Genomic DNA, 26,077 nt, shown 5'->3' on the forward strand with positions numbered 1-26,077 from the left:
ATTATATTCAGCCAAATGGTTCAAATTACTCGCTTCGCACGTTTCCGCAAGAGGAAAGAGCACGCGTCCAGGCTTAGCGTTGCAGCATCCTCTATTCTGGCCACCACGTACGGACGTGACGACACATTTGTTTGAAGCAACTTCCGCCCTTTTCTAGCAAGAGCCGAAAGGCCTTGGTGTATGTTTACCGAATCGCGACAAATCTTAAGGTAAATTGCAATTTGCTATAACAATTTTGCATTTCATTGTACGATTTACCTTGCTGTGTCTGAGTCCGGATAAATTTCCATCTGGATTACACTGGGATATGCTGTATTTCTTGCCTAATTAATTACGGTTCCGCGACGTGAGAAAAGCGGCTTTCCGAGCTGACATTATGACAGTATTTTACAAACGCTCAAGACAGATGTAACGCACGTCATCTGTACAATCTAAGAAAATGAGATTTTGTGGTTCTTACGTTCCTCACTATCCGTTCGCAGGTTGTCATGGGTCGGTACTCTGTAGAGCCAGATAATGCCACGAAATGTACGTTTCACTCTGTTGTCCTTACTGTTCTACTGATAACATGTTCACACGCCAATCGCCTTTGACAATTTTCAGCTTGTAAGGCCCGTGGATCTAACCTAAGGGTCCACTTCAAGGTGCGTAAGATGCTACATTGCAAAAGTGCTGTTAGTGCGAGTGGCCCAAAATAAGAGTGTAATGTGTGTTTGCAGAACACAAGGGAGACAGCCCAGGCAATTAAGCGCATGTCACTTCGCCGTGCCCAGCGGTATTTAAAGAACGTTATTGCAAAGAAGGAGATAGTGCCCTTCCGACGATTCAATGGTGGTGTTGGTCGCAAAGCGCAGGTAAGTGATGCATGCAAAGATGTACTTGTACTTCCTCAAACCTTTAAAACGTAAAAGAACAACGCATCGCAGGTTTTAAAAAGTGTGATCTACCAACCTGCCCACATTCTTACCTTATTCGACTGCAGAGAGAACCTTAACTCTAAAAGCTAGATGGATGAAATGTCTTCAAATTCTTCTCATCGATGTCGTACTAGGCTAAGGCATGGGGCTGCACTCAAGGCCGCTGGCCCGAGAAGAGTGCTGAATTCCTGTGGCAGCTGCTGAGGAATGCCGAGAGCAATGCTGACTACAAGGGCCTCGATGTTGACCGTCTCGTCATTGACCACATCCAGGTATGCGACAGCAAGCCTCAATTTGAGGGTTGACAAGGGTTCACAGTTCTCCAATGTATTTTTGCATATTCCTATAATGGTAGTGTGATGATTCATTTCCTCTCAGGTGAACCGTGCTCCCAAGATGCGCCGACGAACGTACCGTGCCCACGGTCGCATCAACCCCTACATGAGCAGCCCCTGCCACGTTGAGGTGATCCTGAGTGAGAAGGAGCAGGTGGTTGCTGCCCCTACTCCCGATGAAGATGCTCCCAAGAAGAAACAGTCAAAAAAGAAGATGGCTCGCCAGAAGCTGATGCAGCGCGACTGAGTCATCTCACACCACACTGTATCATAATGCTGTGGCCATTAAATGGTTTAATGGCTCATGTTCAGTTCATGTGTATGTTTTGCTTTCATTCTAGTTATCGGTACATCATGTGGTTGACACAAGTTATAGATATAGATTATAGGTATGGGGGAAATATTTTTTTCTAAAATCGGGCGGTAAAAATTGGGTAAATAAACATTCGAATTCAGGTAGAAAAACTTTCAGCATGCTTAATTCCGGAAGAAATCTGGCTCAGTTATTCAAACTAATTGTACTTGATTGCTACCAATGGTGGTGTAGCTGCTTTTGCTGCCAAACAAGTTGTGTGGAGTCCCACGGACGTCTCGGTGAGGGCAATTTGCCGGGTAAAAAATGGGTTGCAGACGAGAGGCAACCTTCAATTCGGGGAAGAATCTGGTTAAACCCTAAAGCATCAGGCTCTAGTTATAAATGAATCCAAACTATACTTGACATAATAAATTTCCACTACTAACACTAAATTTGCTGAAGCAGAATGCCAGTCATTAAACACTGGTTAAATTTGTGTGAGTTGAGTATGAGATGATCCCACAACCGAAGTGTGTATCATTTGTGTGTAGACTGCGAGCTAAACCCAGCACCATTTCGCTTTTGTCGATTTGTGTGTAGAGTTCATGCACTGTGCTCTTCTTTTTCTTTTTTTAACTTTGTCAAATCCTGATGTAACTTGACAGAAGTTGCGGCTAGTCATGACACAAAAGGTAAAACAATCAAACGCTACCGGTACCAGTTTGAACTTTCCTGTGACACGTAAACTATAATAAAAGGATGGTTAAGAAGCAAGCGAGTGATAAATGCAAGATAGCGAAACTTGGACAAAGGACCTACACACACAATGTCTCAAAATGTTGTATGTATGGCCCTCCTTGTCCCTCATCTCGGGATTGATCCTCTATAATGTGAATGACGTTTGACAAACAACTCAAGTAATTCCCACAATAACTTTGGCTTGAAGTGTTAGATGAAAAGTGTGATGCAATATTGTATTGCATGTTCTTGTGTCCAGCCTTTTTTTTTTTTGCACTCTGTACCTGCCTCAACCTCATGCTAGTAATTTTGCCAGAATCGACCCGGGGGGGGGGGGGGGGGGGGGAGTATGCATATGGCCACATATGTTTATGTGCGTATGCATTGGGCAATCTAAAAAATTCAAGGGGTTGCAGGGATATCCCTGGGTCATGCTGCCCAGTGATGCATCCGGGGGGGGGGGGGGGGGACGCCCTTCAAAGAAAACATTGGTTTAAAAAAGACCCCCCCCCCAAAAAAAAAAAAAAAAAAATGTAAGGGTCTCCACAAGTCCCCTACACAGCTTGCGTGTTAATTTCTCCTGCCCATTACTGCTAATTTGCAGCATCGGGCAACATTGTTCGCCCACCAGGTACTTTTTATTATTCTTCTTTTTGGCAAGGACGCGTGGGAACAGTGTTTTATGTGTGCTGTACTTTCTAATTTTGTTCTTTTTTTGCTAGGACGCGCATGTGTTGATGCGCTGTCCATACGATACAACGGGAATAAGCTAGTCAGAACGATCGCCATCGTCATCGTCACCATCATCCAGCAATCCAACACAATCCGACTCCAAAGATCGGTTTTGCAGCTCGAGGAGGATCCCTTTGAGGTTGAAGGTGAAAAGGAGCGAAGCAGTGATCACAAAAATGCTTGGGCCGAAAATTCTCGAGCTGGCAAGAATTTGGTAAATCTGAACGTTATTTCTCTGTGAATCAATCCGGCATTGGATGAAGCATTATATCTAGCAAGATGTACCCTGTGAGCAGCTGCTCGAGATGGGCTGCTGTACTTCATGAATGAATCCGATGCCTATAATGTGTGTGTTTCTGTAATTTTCCCCATCACTGCCTTTAGGACGACGTCAGCAGGGGCATACGGTGGAACCGCCGGTCTGGCAGTTCTATATTTTACTGACTGGAAAGTAGTGCTACAGTACCTGCCAATCTACAACACAAAGTTCAGGAAGGACGCGTAGATACAATAGGTATTTCATTTCCATGTATTAGGATATAAGTGCCACTCACTCAATGAGCCACTTCTTTGTTTCAGGTCTTAGGTTTCACCCATCCTATGGCCTAAAGCCTACTAATGTGAAATCTGTACATGTAATAAATCTATTATCAGCGCACACGGTGAAATCTTAATCGATGTTACCGCTCTTTCTCTAGGCCGTCGTACAGCAATTGACATGATCCATTATTTGCTGCATGTGGAGCCAAAACGCTACATATTTGCAACATATTTAACCACAATTCCTGTGAAAGCAATGGTGTTTGTCTGTGTTTGTAGCCTGCCTCGGCTAATTCCCGTTGTTTATGGCCAGTTGAATAGACGAGTTCAGAAAATCCCAGTGCTCTTTGCGCACGCATTGCATCCTGGGTGCTTGCTGGGTGGGGGAACAAAGAATAATCCTTCACATTTCGCTGACCTTGACACGTCGTGGACAATGGACCGGTAGGGGAGAAATCTGAACAGTTTGGAGGCCATCCGTTTCTTTCGTATTAGTACACTTCCACAGTTCAAAGTGACGCTAAGCACTCTGTGATTTTCTGAACTCGTCTATTAGTTTGATATCCTGCCACCAGATGCTGAACTTGTTCTGCACAGGACAAGTAGGCACCATTATGCACCACTATTGCTGCTGATGTAATCAGTAAGCAAATAATCATTTTCCTCACCTATGAAAAATTTTTCATGATGGACCCACTCGACAGTCTCCTAGCAGTTATGCTCCGCTAAGTTTGTGAGGGTAGTCAACTTGAACAGGAACTACAAAGGGAATCTACCGTCTCTGGATCTTCTGCTTTTCAACACTGGGCAGGAAGTGTATGCTTCACGTGTACTGCGACACATTTAACGCAGAGAGACGTAACATTTCCTTGAGTTATGTTGTCCTCTTCGTATTGTGTGTTCCTCGACCTTGAGGAAATGTTACCTCTTTCTACAGTATACCATCTAGCTGCACCATTCTAATTTGCTCATATTTAACACATTGACCAAATGTTGCTTGAGGTGCAAGACCAAGTGTAGCCATGGCCTCCAGAGGTACAGGCATAGTATTTTTCCAGTTTGTGGCTGGCACATACCTTTTCTGCGTATTGTAAGTGTTTCATCAGGTCTTGCTTAGAATGACAATGGTAATATGTACTATGTAATTACTGGGGCTGCTCTGCAGTTTGGTTGAGAAAGGGAGGAAACGTAGAACATCTGCTTCTATTGGTGTGCCCAATGCTAGAGGGTGGGCAGATTTGCCTTAAGGAAAGTTGAACCACTACGGTGAAGGCAACCATAGACTGAGATTAGTTGTGGGTGATAAACATGTAAATCAAACAGCGCTCTCATAACACCACTTCAGCACTGCAATGAGACAGCCTAGGCAAATACTTGAAGTTCCGAACGTGCCACCAATCTCTACCATAGATATCAACAGGGCTGCCATATAAGTAGGGAGTGACTTTTTCGGGTTAAACCCGATTCCGCCCGGTTATTCCCCCCCCCCCCCGAACTGACCTCCGATCAATTCGGGTTAAACCAGATCTCTCCCTGAATTCCAATCACTATGAAATCCTCAAGTGATGTTTCCACCTGAAGACGGACAAAGGTAGCCACGTGTAACACATGTAAGAATGGGTCACTTACGTTCCCAGCAATACACCCATGTGTGTCAACACTGTCTATGCCTTCGGGGATTACCGCTGGAAGGTCACGATCCCGCAAAAAAAGAAACGAAAAAAAGATTAGGAAAGGACTAAAAGACAAGAGGAGAAACAAAAACACCCGATAACACCCGAAGCCACAATTATCGCTAGATTTCTCCCTGAATTACAGATTTAAAAATAGCACCCAATTTTTACCCCCCCGAATCTGAGAAAGACATTTATCCTGAAAACGTCACTCCCTACATATAAGGGGGGGGGGGGGATATGTTTATTAAGAAAGGAAAGGTCCTACATATAAGGTACAATGCATGTTCAGGCCAGACCTGAACAGTGGCCTGCCCCTCGTATGTACAACGCAGGTATCCTGAATCAGCTGCTAAGCAAAGTGGCAAGAAAAGTGGGTATTATGCATCAAAAGAAACGAATGATGTGAAAATGTTCAAAAAGGGGGAATCATCATCAGACACATAAAACTGACTTGACTCAAAAACAATCACAATTTAACCAGATGTTTTGTCTGCCATGCCAGAGACACCACCAGTGTGTACCAAGGTGACCAGAATGAAAAGCATGACAACCAGTAAAGATGTCTGCATACAGTTTGGGAAGTGGTTGATGGCTCACAGCACGAAACAGTCCCTGCATATGTACCACGATTCTAGGAATTTTCGGGGGCCCCACCTTTTATCTTTGTGCCAGGGTCAGTGTTTGCATGGTCAAACATGTACCTGGTTGTCCAACAACGGCCAACAAGTTCAGAATTTCACCTGGTAGCATGTGCTGCCCTACCAACAGTGACGCTGATATGATATCTCCTGCATGGGAGACAAAAGTCTGATTAAAATATTGTTGTTGTCAAATCAACTGTGTCAATTTTTGTGTTTCCAAATACGATTAAATAAGTTTAGCCAAAGTTTAGCCGCAGAAAGTGTAACAATTCCGACTAAAGGTGCATTTATTATGTCCTATTTTGTATTCCCGACCAAACACACAGGAAGATCAAAAGCACGATGTTGTATCAGCTCCCGATGCGGAGCAGACGACTTCATTGAACATCTTGACTTCTACAAAGAAAAACACGAGCCTTTAGTGGCCGATCCATCACCGCAGCACAGTAATGATAACACAGTCAAACCAATTTACTAATTCAATACCGCTGATCACATGTGTCCAGTTCTTCAGCGCTCGCTCTCGCGAGCTCTTTTCGTCGCTGGCTTTGCTTCATCTGAATGGTGGGATACCAAGTGTACAAGCTGCAGCCAAATCCCACTACCACCGCTAGCAATAACTGGGACTTTGGTATTCCCCTTGGTCTTCGAATTCTAATCATATCGACTGATTGCTCTTATTTAGCCGCACACATTCCAGCCGTGAAGAAGCACAAGCAGTAGCAGAGGACAGGAGCGGGCTCCCACTGGCCGAACAACGGATTGGATTGGATACTGAAATGCTTCTGCGTTTACCACGTTTACCAGTTTACACTCTTCAGGATAGTGAAAACCGCGAACTGGTAAAGACGTAGAGATTCTCACGCATTTTAACCAGATGTCAATAGCAGATACGGCAACAAACGAAACGTTCATTTTCCACATTCACACAAAACCAAAACTGTGGAGATCTCCCAGACTGCGGACCTGGCTTTCTCCTTTCATGGCGGCCTCTGTTGAACTCCAACTCGGTCCGTGATAGCAAGCTATGCATTACAGACTTTTGCAATATTGCAGTCGTAGGACTTATTTAACTCAAAAACTGTCGATGCCTAAAGCCAAGAAGGACCAAAATAAACCCCAAGCCACGACCGCTAAGGTAACCAGACAGCAGCTCACTCTGCGAACTGTTTCTGAGCGTACGCTACTCATTTCAGAACGCAGCTGCACAACAAAATGAACCTGTTTACGCTACAAGTACAGGTTGCGTCGCTATAAGAATTCACGCTAAGCCCGGAGCCAAGGAGAGTTCAATTACAGGTATCTATCACATTTTATTACTCCTCATCCTTTGAAACCAGGCCAATTGACAACAGGTTGTCCAAATTCAGATATTGCAGCGGATGCAGTTGGAGTTCAAATTGGAGCGCCGCCAACCGACGGAGAAGCCAACTCCGAACTTGTGAAATTTTTGGCTAAAGTGCTCAATGTTAGAAGAAGAGACGTCTCTCTCGAAAAAGTATGCTCATCCAGAAACTAACACTTTTTCTTTGCATTGTCGTGACTTTATCCCTGTGTCGTATCGTGTAATGGCTACATTACAGCACCCTTTTTACCCTGTTCTCCTCATAAGGGCTCACGATCAAAGGACAAGGTTGTGTTCGTTCTGTCGAGTACATCAGTGGATCAAGTCCTGCAGCAACTCCAGGCTGCCATAGGGAAGTAAATGAAAAGAAATGTTTCAAAATCGATGGATGTGTCCGGGTTTTCGCATTAAAGCTGCTGGTATATTCAACAATATACTCTTGTACCAAGTCAATCAAACTAACACAGTCAACCCCGGCATTAGGTTATGAGTTGCGCACTTGTGCTTTCCTCGGGAAAACGTGTGCCAAATATGCAGAGTACAGTTCACAGTGCAAAAAGAAAAGAGTGTGGGCACAGAGGACTAAGCGGAAAAAGTCCATGGGAAAATGCAGAACTACATTTTGCCAAACACATTTTGCCATACTCCAACTATGTGAACAAGTGGTAGTCTCTTCAAGTAGAACAGAAGTCATTTTTAACACCCTGTTTTCTTCCTACAAAACTGTTAAGTAGGTCAGTAAGATGCACCATGAGAAGTAATTCACACCACAGCGTCATAATTATAGCAGAAATTGAATTTAAAGTGCGCCGTAAAAAGTGACCATGCACAACGGCGGTCGAGAACAGTACCAGCCCGGGATTTGCCTGGGATCTAACGCTGACGCTACAGGGACCATGCTCGCTGATTGGTCCAGAGGAATGTTGTCTGCTACTCAGCTGTCGTCTGCTACTTGGCTGTTCGGGGTTCTCAAAAAGCATTGCTCCTGGCTCGGTCATTATTCAGCCGCTCCTACTGTCCCCAATTCTCCGAGGGAACTGGCAAAACTGGTTTACGGCGGCAGAGGGACAGGGCACTAACCCCCCACTGACCGGCGAACCAGGACGAGGTGCCCCTGTAATGTCATCAGTGACGTGGCATCATACATTCTTCTCCTTGTTACACTCGGAGTGGCAAGTTAAGGGTGAACGTGCGGGGCCATGTTTATGTGAGCTTTTTTCTGGGAAACAAATTGCACACATCAAAACCTTTCGCACGATTTGGTAAAATGACACACACACTTTCATCAGACGTCTTAATCTGAAACTGTTGAAACTGTCTGAAACTGTCTGAAACTGTCTGTGACGCTGCTGTCACAGACAACCCTAACCGAGATAAAATCACAGGTGGAAATTCAACGTTCTGAGTCTGGAAGACACAGATAGACAAACACAACAGTAGCCTCAGGTTAGAAGGTCCCCCCCCCCCCCCCCCTTGCTGTGTTCCCTATGTAAAAACCCTAGCTCCTGGATGATGCTGTGCCGCAAAGCATGAAATTTCCTTAAGACTTTTCCTTAAGTCTTAAGGAAATTTCATGCTTTGCAGCACAGCATCATCCAGGAGCTAGGGTTTTTACATAGGGAACACAGCAAGGGGGGGGGGGGGGGGGCGACCCCCTAACCTGAGGCTACTGTTGTGTTTGTCTATCTGTGTCTTAAGGAAATTTCATGCTTTGCGGCACAGCATCATCCAGGAGCTAGGGTTTTTACATAGGGAACACAGCAAGGGGGGGGGGGGGGGGGCGACCCCCTAACCTGAGGCTACTGTTGTGTTTGTCTATCTGTGTCTTCCAGACTCAGAACGTTGAATTTCCACCTGTGATTTTATCTCGGTTAGGGTTGTCTGTGACAGCAGCGTCACAGACAGTTTCAACAGTTTCAGATTAAGACGTCTGATGAAAGTGTGTGTGTCATTTTACCAAATCGTGCGAAAGGTTTTGATGTGTGCAATTTGCAATTTGAATGACAGAACCTTAAATCCGACACTGCCTCAGGGTAGAGTACGAAAGATTCAAATACAGCAGTTGACTGCCATATTTCTGTCTTCATAGCTTCACCCCATCATTTTGAATTTTGGTTTAAATGTCGCTGTACGGTCAGACAATTGTTTCTCGGCAACAGGACGAGCATTCTTACTACCAATGAGAAAACGTTACACAAATGAAAGAGAGGACAGAAAGGAGGTCACTTTGGGGAAGTGGGTCGCTTTGGGGAAGGCTAGCTCTGCAGGAAGGAGCAAAAGTGCCCAATTATATTATATTATATATAATATTAAGGCCAATTATATCTTGTCTCAGCCTTCCTGATGATCTGGTAAGCCTCCTAAGAGTTCTCTTCCTTTCTTTGTTGGATAGGTGGTCTAAATCTCAAAGGCATGATGAAGAGATTCTAAAAAATTTCTAGTTCTTGGTGGAGAATGGTTCTCAATAATAATCTTTATCTGAAACGTATTGTGTTTCATGCAAGTGTGATTCACAAACAAAAATAGTGGCAACCAGTTGCCTGACGCACCCCTTGGAAGCGGTGTGATGTCACTTACATCATTTGCTCATTCCATTCCAGTCTGCCAGTGGGGAAGTTCGCTTACTTCGGATAAGGGCAGATCCAGGATTTTTCTGAAAGGGGGTCCAGCCTTGGCCAGCATAGTAGATACACAATCTAGGTCAATTAAACACTATGTGAAAACACAAATTGAGGAGTCAGGACATCCTGACCCCCTCTCTAGATCCACCCCTGCTTCTGATATCACATCTAATTTCCATGTTGTGCTGGCAGTGGTTGAGTTGCAGCAGTCACCTTTTTTGTCGCGATTCTTGGTTGATATCTTTGTTCTTGTAACCAATGTTCAGTTCATACTACGCATGGTGAATGTGTTAGGGACCAGGAATGCATCAAAGAGGCAGGGTTTCGAGCTTCTCTCCATGGTGCTTTAGCCTTACGCATGCAGCTGCAAAGTCTTCCTACATAATTTTAACACTTTGGCCATTCATCCAGTGAAGGAAGCTCTTAGCAGTATTACCAGATCACCAAGGCAAAAGAAATATGTATCAGCCATTTCTCGCTTTTACTCCTTCCTGCACATCTGGCCTTCCTCGACGTGACCCACTTCCCCGAAGTGACCTCCTTTCTCCTTTGCATCCTGTCTTTCATCTTTGCGTAACCTTTTCAGTTGTAGTAAGATTGCTCGTCGTTTGCATCTGTTTTCCTGTTGCACTCGCAGCTAGTTCGGATATGCATCAGCAACTTGTCAAAATTTACACCTGTTAATAAGGGATCCTCTGTGTGAGAATGTAACATCTGAAACATGGGGATGCAACTTCATAGAAATTACCACTCTGCCATATAGTGCGAGTTTACTTTAAGAGACATACTGAATACCGATTTGAACAACAAATCAATGCATGCATCTTGCAGAACCACTGGTGATCACTAAACAACATGTGTGGTTTTATTATAAGAAGAAATTGGAGCTGTAAGCGCAAGGGACATAAAGAACACATGCACAAGGGACCGGCTGTTCCACTACAACAAGTTATTTATTTGTCGAGGCAACTGGTTTTATACAGTAGATGGGTAGAAATCCAGCGAACCGGTAGAGATGTAGGAAGGGAGTTGCCTCAGGACAGAAGCCGCCGATATTTCGAACATAGACTGTTCTTCTTCTGGGCACCGTCCTCATCATTGGCATGGTATTATAAAGGGTTAGGTGTGACGTGTTTAAAGGTTCATGCGAATTGTGGGTCAACAATTGTGGTAATGGTTTTATACAGGTTTGTCATGTGACGAGAGGGGAACAAATAAACACACAAGGGAACAAAACGGAACAGATTGCATATCTCCATCATTCACCGTACTTACTATCTAAGTGCATCAGTTCATCCTAGTTCATCAGTGCGATCGAGGGTTCACTGATACATTTTTCTGCCCCCTTCTTTCCAAATTAACAGGAATTAATGAACGGGAATTTTTTTAAGCATTCTTAATTTGGAAAGACACGGGGGGAGACACATGACAAACCTGTATAAAAGCAGTTGCCTCGACAAATACTAAATAACTTGTTGCAGGGGAGCAGCCGGTCCTGTGTACGTGTGTTCTTTATGTCCCTTGTCCTTGCAGCTCCAATTTCTTTGTATAGCTATGTACCAACTGAGCTATTCTAATGTATGGTTTTATTCGTGGTTTTATCCTCGCAATCCCCTCGTAACGTTGTATTTGACGTACTGCAATACTAATAAAAAAATCCTTGGATGTAAATGGTAATTAATCCGACTAATCAACAAGCTGGAATTCATGAAAAGTTCGTAAATAAAAATCAGACAAGTGAATGGAGCCTCCTCCATGACGTACTCCGTGGCATCCCTCATGCGCTCTGTGATAACCCATTTCATCACCCAGGATGTCTGGCCCTTCCCGCAGAGGAAGTTCTCCTTCCTCTTCCTGCCTCACCCAATACATCGCCTTCTTGTTTTGACGTCTCAACGTTTCACTGTGACCGTCAAAACCGATACGTCGTGCCGTGATGCATCCAATTCTCCTTTGGTGTCCCCTGCTGCTCCTGTGTCATTTCTGTGATGCACGGAACTCGAGCATTTCATGGAACTGCACGATCGCTTCTCCGACGTCCACAGTTTCGTGCACGGGAAGCAAAGTGAACGAGACAACAGTGCTTTGGCTGGAAGACTCGGACCTGCCATCGGGGATCGACCCTGCTCGTGTTGACGCTCTCGCTCTATCTGTGCCCTCTGTGCATGTCGTCACCGAGCTGTCTGTGCCACTTCCCAACCTCCAACGCCTAGACCTCCGGAACAGTGGAGTCTCCAGTGTCTCCGCGGATGCGTTCGGGACCCTCGGAAGCCACTTAACTGGGCTCTCGCTCACGAGTAACGCGCTCGCTTCCGTGCCGAGAGATGCGCTTAAAGGCACTCCCCACCTCACCTCTCTTTTCCTTTCAAACAACACGATAACGTCACTTCAGGGCGAGGACTTTGAGGGGCTTACCAATATTTCCAACCTTGCCTTGAGGAATAACACAGTTAGTAGTATAGCAGACGGCACCTTTGCGCGTCTGGAAAACCTAGTTACCCTCGATCTTGCGCTTAACCGTTTGACCGCGTTTAACGCTACAAAAGTGGGCCTCGGTTCTTGCACCGCCGCTGTTTCGACGTCATGCAGCCTTCTCGAGAGCTTGAACTTGCATCGAAACCTTCTATCTGGTAGGGACATGGTTCTTCACCTACCTCTCCTGCAACAGCTCGATTTGAGCCAAAACACCATCAGTGACTTATCCTTTCTCGGGGGCAAGAAATCCTCGCTTCAGTCTCTCATTGTGCTAGACCTAAGCCGCAACAGGATCGGTCATTTAAAAATGGACGTTTTCGTGACGCTGACAAAACTGCAACAGTTGGACCTGAGTCAGAATGAGATTGACATATTGGACGGCCACGCTTTTCTTGGACTGTCATCCCTTCGTAACCTTGATCTATCTGTGAATGGCTTGACGTATCTGGACGCCAATCGCACGCGAGGACTTTCGTCGCTTGAGGCTGCCAACTTTAGTGACAACGACATTGAATACGTCCTCTCTGGGTCATTTGCAAGCAGTCCGCTTCTTAGGAGTGTCATCTTAACAGGTAAGTTGACTCAGAACCATTGGTCAGCAAGTTCACTTATGATGGCTGTCACGGACATTCACTACCACGTCACGGAAAATGATGTGATGTTGAGTGATGGACTGCAATGATTTTCATTGCACTTTAGATCACTGTAACATCACTGAAGTGACATCAGGGCAGCAAGACAGCAAGTTTTCATTGGACAGTCAGCCTTCAATTTTAGAAAAAGCTACACTGTATTGAACTGAAAGGCTTATACGCTCAGAATTTGTATTCCTTACCCACAGTCCCACATGACAGTCATCAGTGCCACATTTCCTGATTGTTACGAGCAACACACTTACATTCTGTCAACTCTTTTCTGGAATTTTGTTCGGAGTAAAATCATGGTGGACCTTACTCACAGCCCAGTCATCACATCACATCATATAATCCATCATTTGACATCAACATACTTCAAAACCTTTGACTTCAGCATTACATCACGATAGGTGATCATTCAACATCAATAATTTTGGATGAAGTTACACACACAAAGAATAATACCACTGGTTCACAACTAGAAGAAGCTTCTCGTGTGCATCACAGTAACATGCGTGAGCAAGTTTAATCAAAATTCACATAGAATTGCAAAGCAGCTTCACATTTTCACTTTATGCAAATGGCTTCACCATCCTCCAGCGACTGAGGGCAGATCTTCTGTGTTTGATCCTAAAATGCCAGGGTTACCTGCAGGTAGTATCCAGTTACCCCGATGAAGAAAGCCTCTCTGGGTGCCTCTAACGTTTGCCCCACTTGAAATCCACTAGCAAAATCAAACAGCAGTTGATTTATATGGTCGATTATGGTCGCTGGATTTTGTAGCCAACAAGGAGTTTTTGGATTTTGCGCTGGTCTTGGGTAACTTTTTAGACTTAAAGCACCAGGACAGATTTTTCTCTTCAGGAGGTAAGGAAGATTTGATTGGCTCTGGAATGGGAGAGGAGGATCAGTGACGAAACCAAAATAACAAGAAAATGAGCACATTGTTCTAGCCAGCCTTTGGTCGCGCGTCCGCACTTATCATAGTCTGCTTATCTGAGTGGTAGAACAGAGTCTTCCCAAGCAGGAAAGATCTGGAAAGATAAAAACGTACCAGCGATGTGTTTGAATGACTGAAAGCATTTCAATTCAGGAAGGGTCCTTCACCAGCGTGTGCCCACTGCGAGGCGCATCCTATCATTATTTCGGATAGGACTTGTTGTACTGGTCGTACCGATACAGGCGGAGAATGGAACATGCTTGAAAAATAAAATGAACGAGAAAGTGTGACACTGGATGAGACACTTGAGCAAGAAAATAAATGTTTGGATAATGTGACACCTGGGTTCATTAACCGTGTGCCCTTGAGCATTCCCTCTGAGGGCTCTAATGAGGCTCCTGACTAATCTCAATAGGTACGCTATTTCTAATTAATTTCAGTTACGTCAGAATGACTGTTTCGGACTATAAAGTATGAGAAGTCGGGGACGGCAAGCACGCGACACAAGCAGCACATTTAAAATATGTGCAGTGTAGAGGTGAAAGCTTAGGAGGGGATCCGTCCCATTGTCTTAGTTCCAGCCACTTCCCTTCCCCGAGTTCCTCAACTTCCTTGTTGACACATGTGGATGGTATCCCGTGTTGGATAATAGACACCTTCACTTATTTCTACACTCTAGCTCAGCTTCAACCTTCATCAGGAAAAAAAGAAAAACTAATTTCACGTGCGCTGACTTTGAACGATAAACACAATGGCAATGCGACTACACTGAATGTTCATCTGTGGACAGTAATCCCTGACCAAAATGCTGAGATATTTCTTTTAAGAATTAGCCATTTCTGTGCCTCTTTCACTTCGGTGCCGAACGTAGGTGAGAATGGGGTTTGCCTTAGAGGATACCCAGAACTTAAAAAAAATAGCAGAATAGCATGGCCCCCACCTTGTAGGGAGCATAAAAAGTTAGTGGGGTGCTGCCAAACATTTGGGGGGTTGTTGGGGGCTGCGGGGAGGTTCTGGATAAATCACTGCTCCTCGACGTCTCATACCTTATGGTCCGAAATAGTCATTCTGAGGTAAAAGAAATTCGTGGGAAATAGCGTACCTGGAGGGATTACCGTCATGAGGGGGGGGGGGGGGGGGGGGGCCTCATAGCCATCATAGGAAATGGTCAAGGGCACACTGAATGAACCATGAGGTCCTCTTATCAGAACATGTACTTTCTTGCTCGAGTGCCTCATCCAGGGTCGCTCTTTCTCATTCATTTTATTTTTCAAGCATGTTCTGCCCTCCGCCGGTACTAGTACCACCAATACAACGAGCCCCATCCAAAATAATGATCGGAGTGGACAACTCGCGGTGGACACATGCTGGAAAAAGGACCTTTCCTAAACTGAAATGCTTTCGGTCGTTCAAGCACGTCCCATATATTCTTTCTGGACGGGGAGAATACTCTGCTCTATCGTTCCACGATAGATTAGCAGGTCATGATAAGTGTGGTTGAACGACCAGAGGCGGGCCGAGACAGCGCACTCATTTTCTCGTTATTCTGGTTTCGTCACTGGTCGTCCTCTCCCATATCGTAGCCAATCAAATCTTCCTTACGTCCCGAACAGAAGGCTTTACCTGGGGTTTTAAGAGGACGGTTGAATCCAGAAACCCATCTACGGAACTGATATCACTATGTTTGGCATAGGCCGACAATCTACCTGCCTAGTTCTTTCATCCGAAAAGCGCTTAGATATTACACAAATAAATTTTAAAGATCGGGGACTGCTTCTGTGCCCGCTGAAGCTCCGGAGGTATGACGTCACTCCCTAAGTGGAGGAGTGAGAGGGAGAGGCGCTCCGAGGAGGAAAGGCGCCGTCCGTCCAGACGCCCCGTAACTCTACGAGACGCCCCCACGGCTGCGGCATTCCTTTTCTCAAGGTCGCGCCCTCATTGGTTTTTCGGGAGTGATGTTATCTCATTTTTTCCATAGAGTGAATTCCAGCATACTCTCAACATCCAGTGTCTGCTCCTGTCATGCATTCCGTCGAATAACACTCAAAACTAGACCACTGTTTCGTATGGGATTTTCGATATCGTGGTCCAGGAGGAATAAAATTACACCACAGTTTCGAAATCAAATGGAATGGATGTGACAGACCCTTTAAAGAAAGCCTTTGGTACAGTCAATCGTGACATTCTTACAGATAAATTCGAACACTACGGATTTAGGGGTCACATCAACTTACTTTTCCGGAGCTACCTAACAGGTCATAGAGAGATGGTCACAACCGATCGCGACTTTAACCTCCGAATCGTCAAGAATGTTTATGGTACTTGTACTGTTCAACACTTCGGTGTTCGAATATGGAATCAACTGCCGCTCCAGGAAAAAATAGTCAACTAGTTTCAGCGCCATGCTGCCGATACATTATGAGTAATCCTTTCAGTGTGTGGTGATAAATACTGAGAGGCTGAATTTTTTGGAACATGTTGGTTTGCCAATTCAGGGGATAAAAATCGAGGAAATCAACATGTGCTCTAAATTCATGCAAATTCAGGGAGGAATGGGGCTGTACTGCAGTGAGGGCAGTCGGCCAGGTAAAAATTAGGTTTCACCCTAAAGAGGCAACCTTCAATTCCGGGTGCAAATTTGGGGAAGAAACAGGTCAAGCCTTAAAATTTCGGGCTCTAAAAATGCCGCACTGTAGTCATAAGGCTTGTTGTCTTCAGCTTTTAGTCCTGCAGCAGCTGTTGAAGTATGCAGTTCTGTATTCTGTTCATGAATGTAGACATAAAAACTCTAACGATAGCCAAGATTTATCTGTTCCCCTGCCACTAGCGTCCGCTAAGGGACCACCCAGTTTTTGTCAATTGTCAGTTGTGAATATTATGAAATAAACCTGAACTGACTAACTGAACTGAACTTCTCACTTCACACAGGTAATCCCCTGGACTGTAGCTGCACATTGTACACTTTTGCCAGACTCCTCAAGACACTCTCGGATGACTCCATCTCGTCAGCAATATGTGATGGCAGTACCACTAAAGTTGTTGAGTTCGACTTCACGTCTCTGGGCTGCTCGAAAGATCATTCAGATGCCCCTTCTCAACCTGCAACTACTACAACACTTGCAACTACCACCTCAACTGAGACACTTACAACTGTTGCGGATTCTCCTACGGCATCCACTCAAGCACCCTCATCCTCTGTGGGTCACAGCACGACTGATCTGACAACAGTCCCGCAACTGATGGACAGCACTCCTACGAGTGCTCTCGCAAAGAAGTTTGATGGTGGCATGGACATTGTACATTTTGAGCGAACCAACAACACAATCAAACTCTTTTTTAGTGGTCATGGACTAGAACTGCCAGGCAAGCAGATTAATTGCTCAGTTTCTGTAGGTATCTTAGGATACTCGCATAATAACATTACCGTTCAGTGCCCACATAATGGAGAGAACAGAACGGCTCTAGTCTCGTCTCTCGACAGCAAGCGTGATTACGAGATCTGCCTGTTGGCTTTCGAAAGCAACAATGTGCTACTTCGTAAATGCACGATATTCAATTCTACAATGCTCAGTATGTCATTACCTGTAACAACAACAACCGCAAGGGCGGACCTTCCAACCACCAACGTGGATTCTCGATTTACTGGGCCGGAAACGTCGGCTACCACCATTACATCAACTGATGCTACAACGCAGCCCACAGAATACAAGCATGACGAAACAACCACAGCATCAACTGTACTTGAGAACGTAACCCTCTCATCGACAGAAACAGAAGGTGCAGTAACAGGCATTCACAGCACGACCACTATTCCTACACACGAGAAGCTGGTGGTGAACTGGAAGCCCAGTAACATCTCAGACACCACTTCTCAGCCCACAACTACTACAGTGCTTGCAACTATCACATCAACTGAGACACTCACAACCGTTTCAGATTCTCCTACGGCATCCACTCAACGACTGATGGCCAGCACTCCTACGAATGCTCTCTCTGAGAAGTTTGATGGCTACATGGACATTGTGCATTCCGTGCGAATCAACAACACGATCAAACTCTTTTTCACCGGTCACGGACTAGAACTGCTGGGCAAGCAGATTAATTGCTCGGTTTCTGTTGGTATTTTAGGATACTCGCACAATAACATTACTGTTCAGTGCCCGCGCAACAAAGAAAACAGAACAGCACTAGTTTCATCTCTCGATAACAGGCGCGATTACGAGATCTGCCTGTTGGCATTCGAAAGCAACGACGTGCTGCTTCGTAAGTGCATGATATTCAATTCTACGACGCTCAGTGTGTTGCCACTTACAACGGGAGCAACACCGGTCATTACAACCACAAAGAAAGATTCTCCGACTACTAGGTTGAAAACGTCGGCTGCTACCGTTACATCAACTGATGCTACAATGCAGCCAACAACAGAATACAAGTATGATGAAACAAGCACAGCATCTAGTGTACCGGTGGACGTAACCCTGTCATCGAGAGAAATAGAAGGTGCAGGAACCAGTGTTCCCAGCACGCTCATGTATGTACAGCTAATTCCTACACGAGACAAGCTGGTAGTGAACTGGGAACCCAGTGGCTTCTCCGTCCACAGCGATTCTCGGTGCAACTTCACCATCACTGTTCTCGAGAACAACGTCACCATAGCCAGCTCAGAAGTACTGTGCAGTCCCGGACGACAGATCGACATCAAGATATTGGACTGGTGCAACGATTACTTCATCTGCTTGAGAAGCCGGAACTTTAAATCAGTCTGCCACTCAATTTCCCCCACTCAACTTGGAATGAAATGCACAAAAAGTGATATCAGTGTCGGCGCAATATCGGGGGCCAGTGGTTCGGGTGTTGGCCTTCCAGTTTCCCTGATGGTTGTCATAGCTGCCCTGGTATTAACTGCAGTAGCCGTCGTAATCATAATAGTTTTGCGTCGCCGTCGTACGCACGTTGTTACGCGGAAGAAGAGCAGCGAAGGTAGCATACGGATGCAGGTGAATCGGCGGTCAGGATCGTATACTGTCAAGGTGGCCGACGACTCCACAACTGTCAACAATGCTGCAAGCCTACAAACATTTGGGAAAGTTTCACAGCGAGCGTCGTCTGTAGATGAGCTCTGATTTGCAGGTGTGACCCTTGAGACTGCTTTGCTCACAGTGACATCACAGTGCAATCCTGTTCATTCTAATTATTCATTAGATGTAGATATTCATTAGGTTAGATATTCACTAGGTCTAATAATTCATTGTAATGCAGTGGCGTGAGGGGGGCCGTAGGGGCGGTCGCCCCAGGTGCAAGATTTTTTGGGGCGCAAGTTGTCGACAGAGAGAGAAAAGTTCAAAACAACAACGCCGAAATTGTTTATCACTTGAAAAAAATCTCAATTTTTTAACATTGGGCGCTCTTGGAACGTTCTTCTGGGCGCCTCAAAGGCGAAGGCGATTGAAGCAAGGTTCGATATACCACGCCGGTGTAAAATTGCACCCTGTGTGCTTCGGCAGTAGACTGTGTGTGATGAGACAGCAGGGCATATTCTCAAGGTGAAGCAACCGAAGCGCAAAGTCCATGAAGCGTTTTCTACTGCATGGGGGGATTCTGATGCATTACTGTTAAGTGTCTTGCTTGGGGGCGCGATTCTCATTTCACTCCGGGCGCTGCGAACCCACACTATGCTGCTGCAAAGGGGAATGAAGATTTGTTCGAATGCACGCAGAGTTCGAATTGAAGGGATATGCTCTGCATGAGGGCTTCATGCGTTGCAGCGCATATTAGCTGCATCGGAGACACGTCATGACCCGTTGGGCCTCGCGGCACGTTCGCGGTCGCGGGATTGGCTGAAATATAGCAGGCTCATTCTTTCCAGAATATTTATTTAGAGGCAGGCATCAAAACAGCTCAGGGCAGAAAATAACCTTATATGCGCTTGCTTTTGTTTCTTCAGCCACGACTCTGTTAACGTCATTCCAATTCCGTCATTCCAATCACGAACTCCACGAACACGAATATCAGCAACCCAATTTGAGAAAATATCGAACTATGTCGGCCATTTTGGGGGGGTTACTGTATAGTCAACAGGATGGGCTTTGAACCCCTCAAAACAGAGAGGCTTTCTTGCTTTGCCGACGCCGAGTTCCGTGCCAGTCACATTTGCGTGCACCATTATGGTGATTCGTTCCTTGCTACTCCTTCCTGAGGCAGAAGTATTACTTTTAATTGGAATGGGCTTATAAGTAATAAGTGAACCTAACGTTTAATAAGTAAAGCTGTCCCTGACATGCCAACAGCGTACAGGCCACGCTTCAACGTCGATGTGTGGTTTACCGCGGTCAGGCGATCTTCTTTGAATAAACCGCTCCACACGTTCATGTGTTCGAATTACCGACTCTCTTCCCCCCCCCCTCAAATACACATGGATTTGCCAGGACCGAAGTGTCAGTTCAAATTATCCGGAAGTTCCAATTAAGATATTTCAAATTAACGGGGTTGCACTGTACCACTTTGTTTTCACATGCAGCAGTACAGCTAGCACTTCTGGGCCTCTACTTATTGGAGCGATGGCTTCGAGCACTGTTTCCATACTGCCGTAGATTACACAACTTGAATGTGCGTTCGAGAAAATCCTGTCTCATTCATTTCTGTTGTTTGGGTATTCCCAAGGAAGCCTAAATGACGTACCATATGTATTAGAGCTATGCAAATAGCAAAATTTCCATTGCAAATAGTTCACGAATTTTTCACTTGCACTTTGAATCGAATCCGAATACAATTTCTTCATACGGCGAATCAAATTCGAATGATCAAAAAAGGCCCAATCCAAATAATCTCGAATACCACACGGCGAAATGTTTTGTGGTGCTGTGCTCATTCGATGATGTTCTGCTCCAAACTTGTGAGCCTTTTCACCCAGCATAAGATATTGTGAGAGAAGGGTCGATCTGTGTCGTTCGCACACTCTAACACGTATCAATTGAGTTTCAGAAAGTTGTAAATACCCTGTGTACTACCAACAGAAACAATAAAGAACCTAGATAAACCATGATAATGAGGGAAAGCTCCCTTACGAATGCTACTCCCGAAAGCAAAAGTTGCACCCCAAGTCTATGATACCTTAATCTACGATAGCAACATCTCGGGCTGGTTTTGAAGCGCTCTTCAGATGTCAATGCAACTTTACCTGTTGGGGCACACGACGGCATTAAACCGGCACCAAGTATCATTTTTCGGGGCTACCAAAGAGTGAGTGCAGCTAATGCAGAGTTTTCTCCCTTTCATCTAGCAACAAGAAAGGGAATAGGTTTCATAAAACCATATGTCATATCACTGGTGTGCATGTTGCTACTGGGCAAGTATAAACACACTCCGGAAAGCAGATCCTTTCTTCATCTGCATTGCTTTTGCACAGCAAGGGAGAGTCGAATCCCCAAGTCGCAGCATCTGTTTCTACAGCACTAATAAGACATGCATTGCTGCGAGTCGCCCAATGTTCCCCTCCGGGGGGGGGCTACGTGCGACACTTTTCTAGCTTGTCGTGAATATCAGCGAACATTCACAATGCAAATGATATATCCTGTCATGTGAACTTTCAGTGTCTCGGCAAAGTGTATGCTTCACATGCATGATGTACACTGCGTGCACATATCATGTGAGGATGTCCTGCTTTGCTTTTTCAAGGTCATAAAAATTAGACTGGGTCACAGTTGAGGCACTAGTACACTAAATTCCAGCATACAAAGTACGACTTCATCAAATGACTATATCACTGCGGCTGAAACAGGATTTGATACACATTGCAGATTTGCATGCAATGCTAGCTTAGAAATAAGTTGCAGTAACGTGGCACTTACTTAAATCTATTTTGTGGACACCCTTGTCCTCCTATTCCACGAGAAGTTATCACCGTAACTCCTCTTTGGTGGCCTGTGCGGAGATGGGTCATCAACAAAGTATTCCCAACCTAAGACAAGAACAGAATGTCCAGGTGAGTTAAACAAACAAGAAAGAAAAAAAACTGGGACACATAATTAGAATTGTTGCGCCGAAATAGACTAAACTGCAACAAGTTACTTCTGCAACTTTCGCACTATGGGCACATGTTTTTCATGTGCAAAATGAAATACAAGTTATTTGTACTGAGTTTCTGGATTTTACAACAATAATGTCTGGAATCGCTGGGTTGTACAAGTTCCTCATCTTAAAAATAAAGTTACTGTTGTTGTGGATTTTACAACAGTGACTGCACTATCCACATCATGATTTATAGTCGCCTGCAACACGTATCATCCAGCAAGGTTACGCCTCATTGCCAGCCCCACCAACAATATAGCTGTAAAAGTTGCGTGAACAAAATATTGTTCAGAAAGGATAAACGACATGGCAGTCATTATATTCACTAAATAACACCTTACTAGTATTTTAAGAAAGCTCCATTATAACTTTACGCCAAAGCAGGCAGCGTCTGCTACAATAAACTGTACCATCTGCTTTGAATGTTTCCCATGTTTTTTTGCTTTGTTGGCTAAACATGGATGTAGTTTGTGAAACATTAGTAAATACGTGTATATGTCAGCATGCACAGATGGTACACTTTGTAGTATTCTTGATTTGAGCTCTATAATGAGGGACACACACAAAAAAGTGATGTTGAGAGCTACAGTCTGGCTACTTGTCTTACTTCCCTTCCTCCGAAAAGTACAATTTAACTTTGTTAGTATGACACGTGTTAATCTCATCCTTGCTTTATGACTATTTTGCTTGGAAACCTTTTCCTCCCCATGTGAATCCTATGATATCTGAGCTGATCCTGTGATATTTTGAGCTGCCCAAGAGGCCCGTATTCTTTTTGTAATGCATATGAAACCACGCACACTCATTTGTGCAAGATTGCTTAAAGGAGTACAGAGGGCCATCCAAAAAAATTTCAGATTAAGACATCTGATGAAAGTGTGTGTGTCATTATACCGAATAGCACGAAAGGTTTTGATGTGTGCAACTTGTTTCCCAGAAAAAAACTCACATAAACATAGCTCCGCGCCTTCACCCTTAACTCACCACTCCAGCTATAACGAGGATGAGGAGGTATGATGGCACGTCACCGATGACGGCATAAGGAGACTCGTTCTGGTTTGCCGGTCAGTGGGGGTCAGCGCCTTGTCCCATTTGCCGCCGTAAACCTGTTTTGCCAGTTTTCCCGGAGAATTGGGGATAGAAGGAGCGGCCGAAGCATTACCGAGCAAGGAGAAAGGCTTTATCAGAACCCCGAACAGCCGAGTAGCAGACAACATTTCTCTAGGCCAATCAGCGAGCGTTCTCCTTATAGCGTCAGCGCGAGGTTCCAGGCAGATCACAGGCTGGTACTGCTCTTCACCACCGTTGCGCACGATCGCTTTTAGCGGCGTATTTTAAATTTAATTTCTGCGATAATTATGACTCTGTGGTGTAAATTACTTCGCATGGTGCATCTTACTGGCCTACTTAACAGTTTTATAGGAAGAAAACTGGGTGTTAAAAATGACTTCTGTGCTACTTTAAGCACCAAGCTCTCCTAAGCTCTTAGTTATGGCACGAACTTCAGGAACATCAGTCTTTTGCTCAAAAAGGACCAGAGCAGCTCCGAGTGCATTTAGGGCGTGTTGGAGTGTCACCACACGTGCTTCCTCAGTGGCGTCATCTGATTCACGTCTCTCGTCATTGCAATTGGCAATGTCAACGACGTCTTCATCAGAAATGATGGCGCACGTTTCATCACGGCAGTCCCTATCGAAGTACTCAAAATCAGCAATGATATTTTGTCATGCAAATTATGCAACACTGGATGTAAGTACTACAAGAAAGGGGCATACAGCAGAGGCTATCACCATCTGAGTGCAACATCAGCCACATATGACAACAAAAATACCCCAAACAGCTAGGTGCATGCGGAAACCGCACTAACTACCAGCCACACGTCTCTCAAAAGATTCCTTTCAATGGTTCTGCAATGTCATAATAAGCTTTTGCCCTTCTCAAAAACGGCTTTCACATTTTTGTCAAAACCTCAGATATGTGTTTGGGGATGTGTACTAGAGTGTACAAGGGGGTGCAGGCAAAAAATGAATCTTCAGAGAGATTAGAAAACATTGCCAATATGGCATATAATTGCTTTGTCAGAGAATTAAGGCACACTTTGCCATTTCATTAGTTACCGTAAGTTAATGAAGGCATAGTGTTTTTGTTGCCCCAATGTGTCTAGACCTGTGTGTGCCCTAAATGTGTCCTTCAATGTAAAATATGAGCTGTCTGTGTTGAGAACCTTTCACCTTTCCACCAAGTTGTATGAGGTCACACATACCATTCTTTTCACAGAAAGACATTGCTTCTTCCTTGGTCCTGAAGTGCAAGTTCATGTTGGATAGCGGATCACCCCTACGAGAATGGCACCAAAATTAGTAATCAATATTAGCGACGAGACAGTTTAGTTTTACTTCAGTTAGAGTTTAGTGAGGTTAGTGGATACCAGAGAGCAAAAAGTAAGATCTTGCACATGAAGCATGGGGTATGTGCGGATGCATTGGCTGCATTTCATCCGAAATCTGTCAAGTAACTTTATCCACGCCTGATACGTGTATCATAAGAGCTTGATTAGGCAACCCCAGAAGAACTTGAGAAATGACCTTGTTCCAATGCAACCAATGCAACTACTGGCAGTTTGTATAGGGTTCTACATATTGTGGTGCAGAGGTATCCACAAGTCATCACGACATCAACAACAAGACTGCCTTACGTTGAACACCATCCCATGAGTGGGTTCTCCCATCGTTCTCGAGTTTCAAACTCCATTTTCCAGGCGTGTGTGTTATGAGTCCCAGACTGCATTGCGTTACGAGCTGGCACAAAGATCCGTACACGTCTGGTCTTGATGTGCTCTTCTGGCACACCAGTCAAAGGTGCAATGTTCACCTGAAAACACAAGTGTCCTTGTGAATTTTGTGAATTATTTCTCAGTACTCGTAGTGATGTGCTTCAAAATTTAAAAATACAAAGGGGCAGCACTGCCAAGCTCCAAAAGTGGTTCACTGTGCAGCATTGCCCACGAGCTCTCCTAAACTGACCATATGTTGATGCGACTTATTATTGTGAATAAACATGAAATTAAATTAAAAATCAAACTGTTTTTGTTAGCAGCCAACAATAACGACAAATGTGGTGCGTGAATTGTAACTCTTACATTATAAGAGCGCAATCTACTCAATGCTAATTGTGATGCGACAGCTCAAAATCTTTACCCCTGTCAGATATGACAAGAATATCATGACCTTCGTTTTTGAAACGCTTCCTACTTCAGCACACTTACAGGAGTGTCAACGACAATTGTCTGTTGGTGCTGTTCAATCTCTTTGGCAACAGCTGGGTCCCTGAGAGTAGCCTCAGCATCCTTTGTCAACTCTCTTGGCATGGAAGTGTCTCCACTTGATACAAACCTCGTACCGACTGAGGACGAGACGCTGAAAAACGCATTGGAAACTTCGTTTATTGCGAGCTGGCAGCGCACCGAAAACACTTGACTGGTTTGCAGAAATTGTGAAGCATTAATTTCCTTTAAGTATGTACGTGTAAATGCGATGTTAAGCTGTTTCACTTTCTTGAACTGCATAGGTCATACTACAGTGTCCCTTGTTCACTCGCATATCGCATCATCTTTAGTGACAAAAGAATGTTTATATCTGGAAGGAATAGGCGTCCAAATAAAGTGTCCAGTGAAACGCACCTCGGTACGAAGGACCTTCGAAGTCCGTTCCCAAAATTTAGCGCAAGAAGTCGAGCAGCCATCGTTACTTTCTTCCTTTCTTCTGCTACGACACCCTCTCCCCCTCTCTTCCTCTTCATTCAGCTCACACTACTTTTATGCGCTTTTGTGAATGCCGTTTAAGTGTTAAACATTTTGAACCACTGCAGCTTTCTTAGAGTATATTTGAATTTTTATTACACAAAAATGCAATTTATTTTTTAACTTTTACGTAATGCTGTAGTGGCTGTAGCCGGCAAGAGCTAATGGCTAATAGTATCCAGCCAGCCACAGCCAACTTAAGCTGGAAGCAGCGGTACGTGCGTGCTTTGCCAAAATTCCGTCGCAGTTTTCGTGTATACAACTGCTGCGCATTTCCTTTAAAACCTTCGGAGATGCTCAGCTTTCGTTTTTAGAAGACGT

The 26,077-nt window shown here is 44.7% G+C and overlaps 4 protein-coding genes across 5 annotated transcripts; 3 read left to right on the forward strand and 1 right to left on the reverse strand.

The window, feature by feature from the left end:
- Positions 1 to 139: 139 nt before the first annotated feature.
- LOC135388808 (large ribosomal subunit protein uL22) lies at positions 140 to 1,563 on the forward strand. Its single transcript, XM_064618626.1, has 6 exons — positions 140 to 209; positions 483 to 528; positions 604 to 644; positions 720 to 854; positions 1,052 to 1,189; positions 1,296 to 1,563. The coding sequence occupies exons 2-6, from the start codon at positions 489 to 491 to the stop codon at positions 1,497 to 1,499; spliced, it is 558 nt and encodes a 185-aa protein (XP_064474696.1). The 5' UTR covers positions 140 to 209; positions 483 to 488; the 3' UTR covers positions 1,500 to 1,563.
- Positions 1,564 to 6,143: 4,580 nt separating this feature from the next.
- LOC135388813 (NADH dehydrogenase [ubiquinone] iron-sulfur protein 4, mitochondrial-like) lies at positions 6,144 to 25,746 on the reverse strand. 2 transcript variants are annotated; one of them, XM_064618633.1, is made up of 6 exons: positions 25,637 to 25,746; positions 25,223 to 25,373; positions 24,653 to 24,828; positions 24,221 to 24,294; positions 21,738 to 21,847; positions 6,144 to 6,270 (listed from the first exon to the last, which is right to left on the reverse strand). In XM_064618633.1, exons 1-5 carry the CDS (start codon positions 25,696 to 25,698, stop codon positions 21,744 to 21,746), a joined length of 567 nt encoding a protein of 188 aa, XP_064474703.1. In that variant the 5' UTR covers positions 25,699 to 25,746; the 3' UTR covers positions 6,144 to 6,270; positions 21,738 to 21,743. The 2 variants fall into 2 exon arrangements, with proteins under 2 accessions (XP_064474703.1, XP_064474704.1); XM_064618634.1 differs by lacking the exon at positions 6,144 to 6,270 and adding an exon at positions 13,435 to 13,598.
- LOC135388814 (UPF0235 protein C15orf40 homolog) lies at positions 6,830 to 7,653 on the forward strand. The gene is made up of 4 exons (XM_064618635.1): positions 6,830 to 7,012; positions 7,071 to 7,173; positions 7,245 to 7,372; positions 7,487 to 7,653. Exons 1-4 carry the CDS (start codon positions 6,902 to 6,904, stop codon positions 7,577 to 7,579), a joined length of 435 nt encoding a protein of 144 aa, XP_064474705.1. The 5' UTR covers positions 6,830 to 6,901; the 3' UTR covers positions 7,580 to 7,653.
- On the forward strand, positions 11,730 to 20,935 carry LOC135388809 (mucin-2-like). Its single transcript, XM_064618627.1, has 2 exons — positions 11,730 to 12,887; positions 16,819 to 20,935. Exons 1-2 carry the CDS (start codon positions 11,777 to 11,779, stop codon positions 19,011 to 19,013), a joined length of 3,306 nt encoding a protein of 1,101 aa, XP_064474697.1. The 5' UTR covers positions 11,730 to 11,776; the 3' UTR covers positions 19,014 to 20,935.
- Positions 25,747 to 26,077: the final 331 nt, after the last annotated feature.

The sequence above is a fragment of the Ornithodoros turicata genome, chromosome 3 (assembly GCF_037126465.1).
Source record: "Ornithodoros turicata isolate Travis chromosome 3, ASM3712646v1, whole genome shotgun sequence".
NCBI lineage: Eukaryota > Metazoa > Arthropoda > Arachnida > Ixodida > Argasidae > Ornithodoros > Ornithodoros turicata.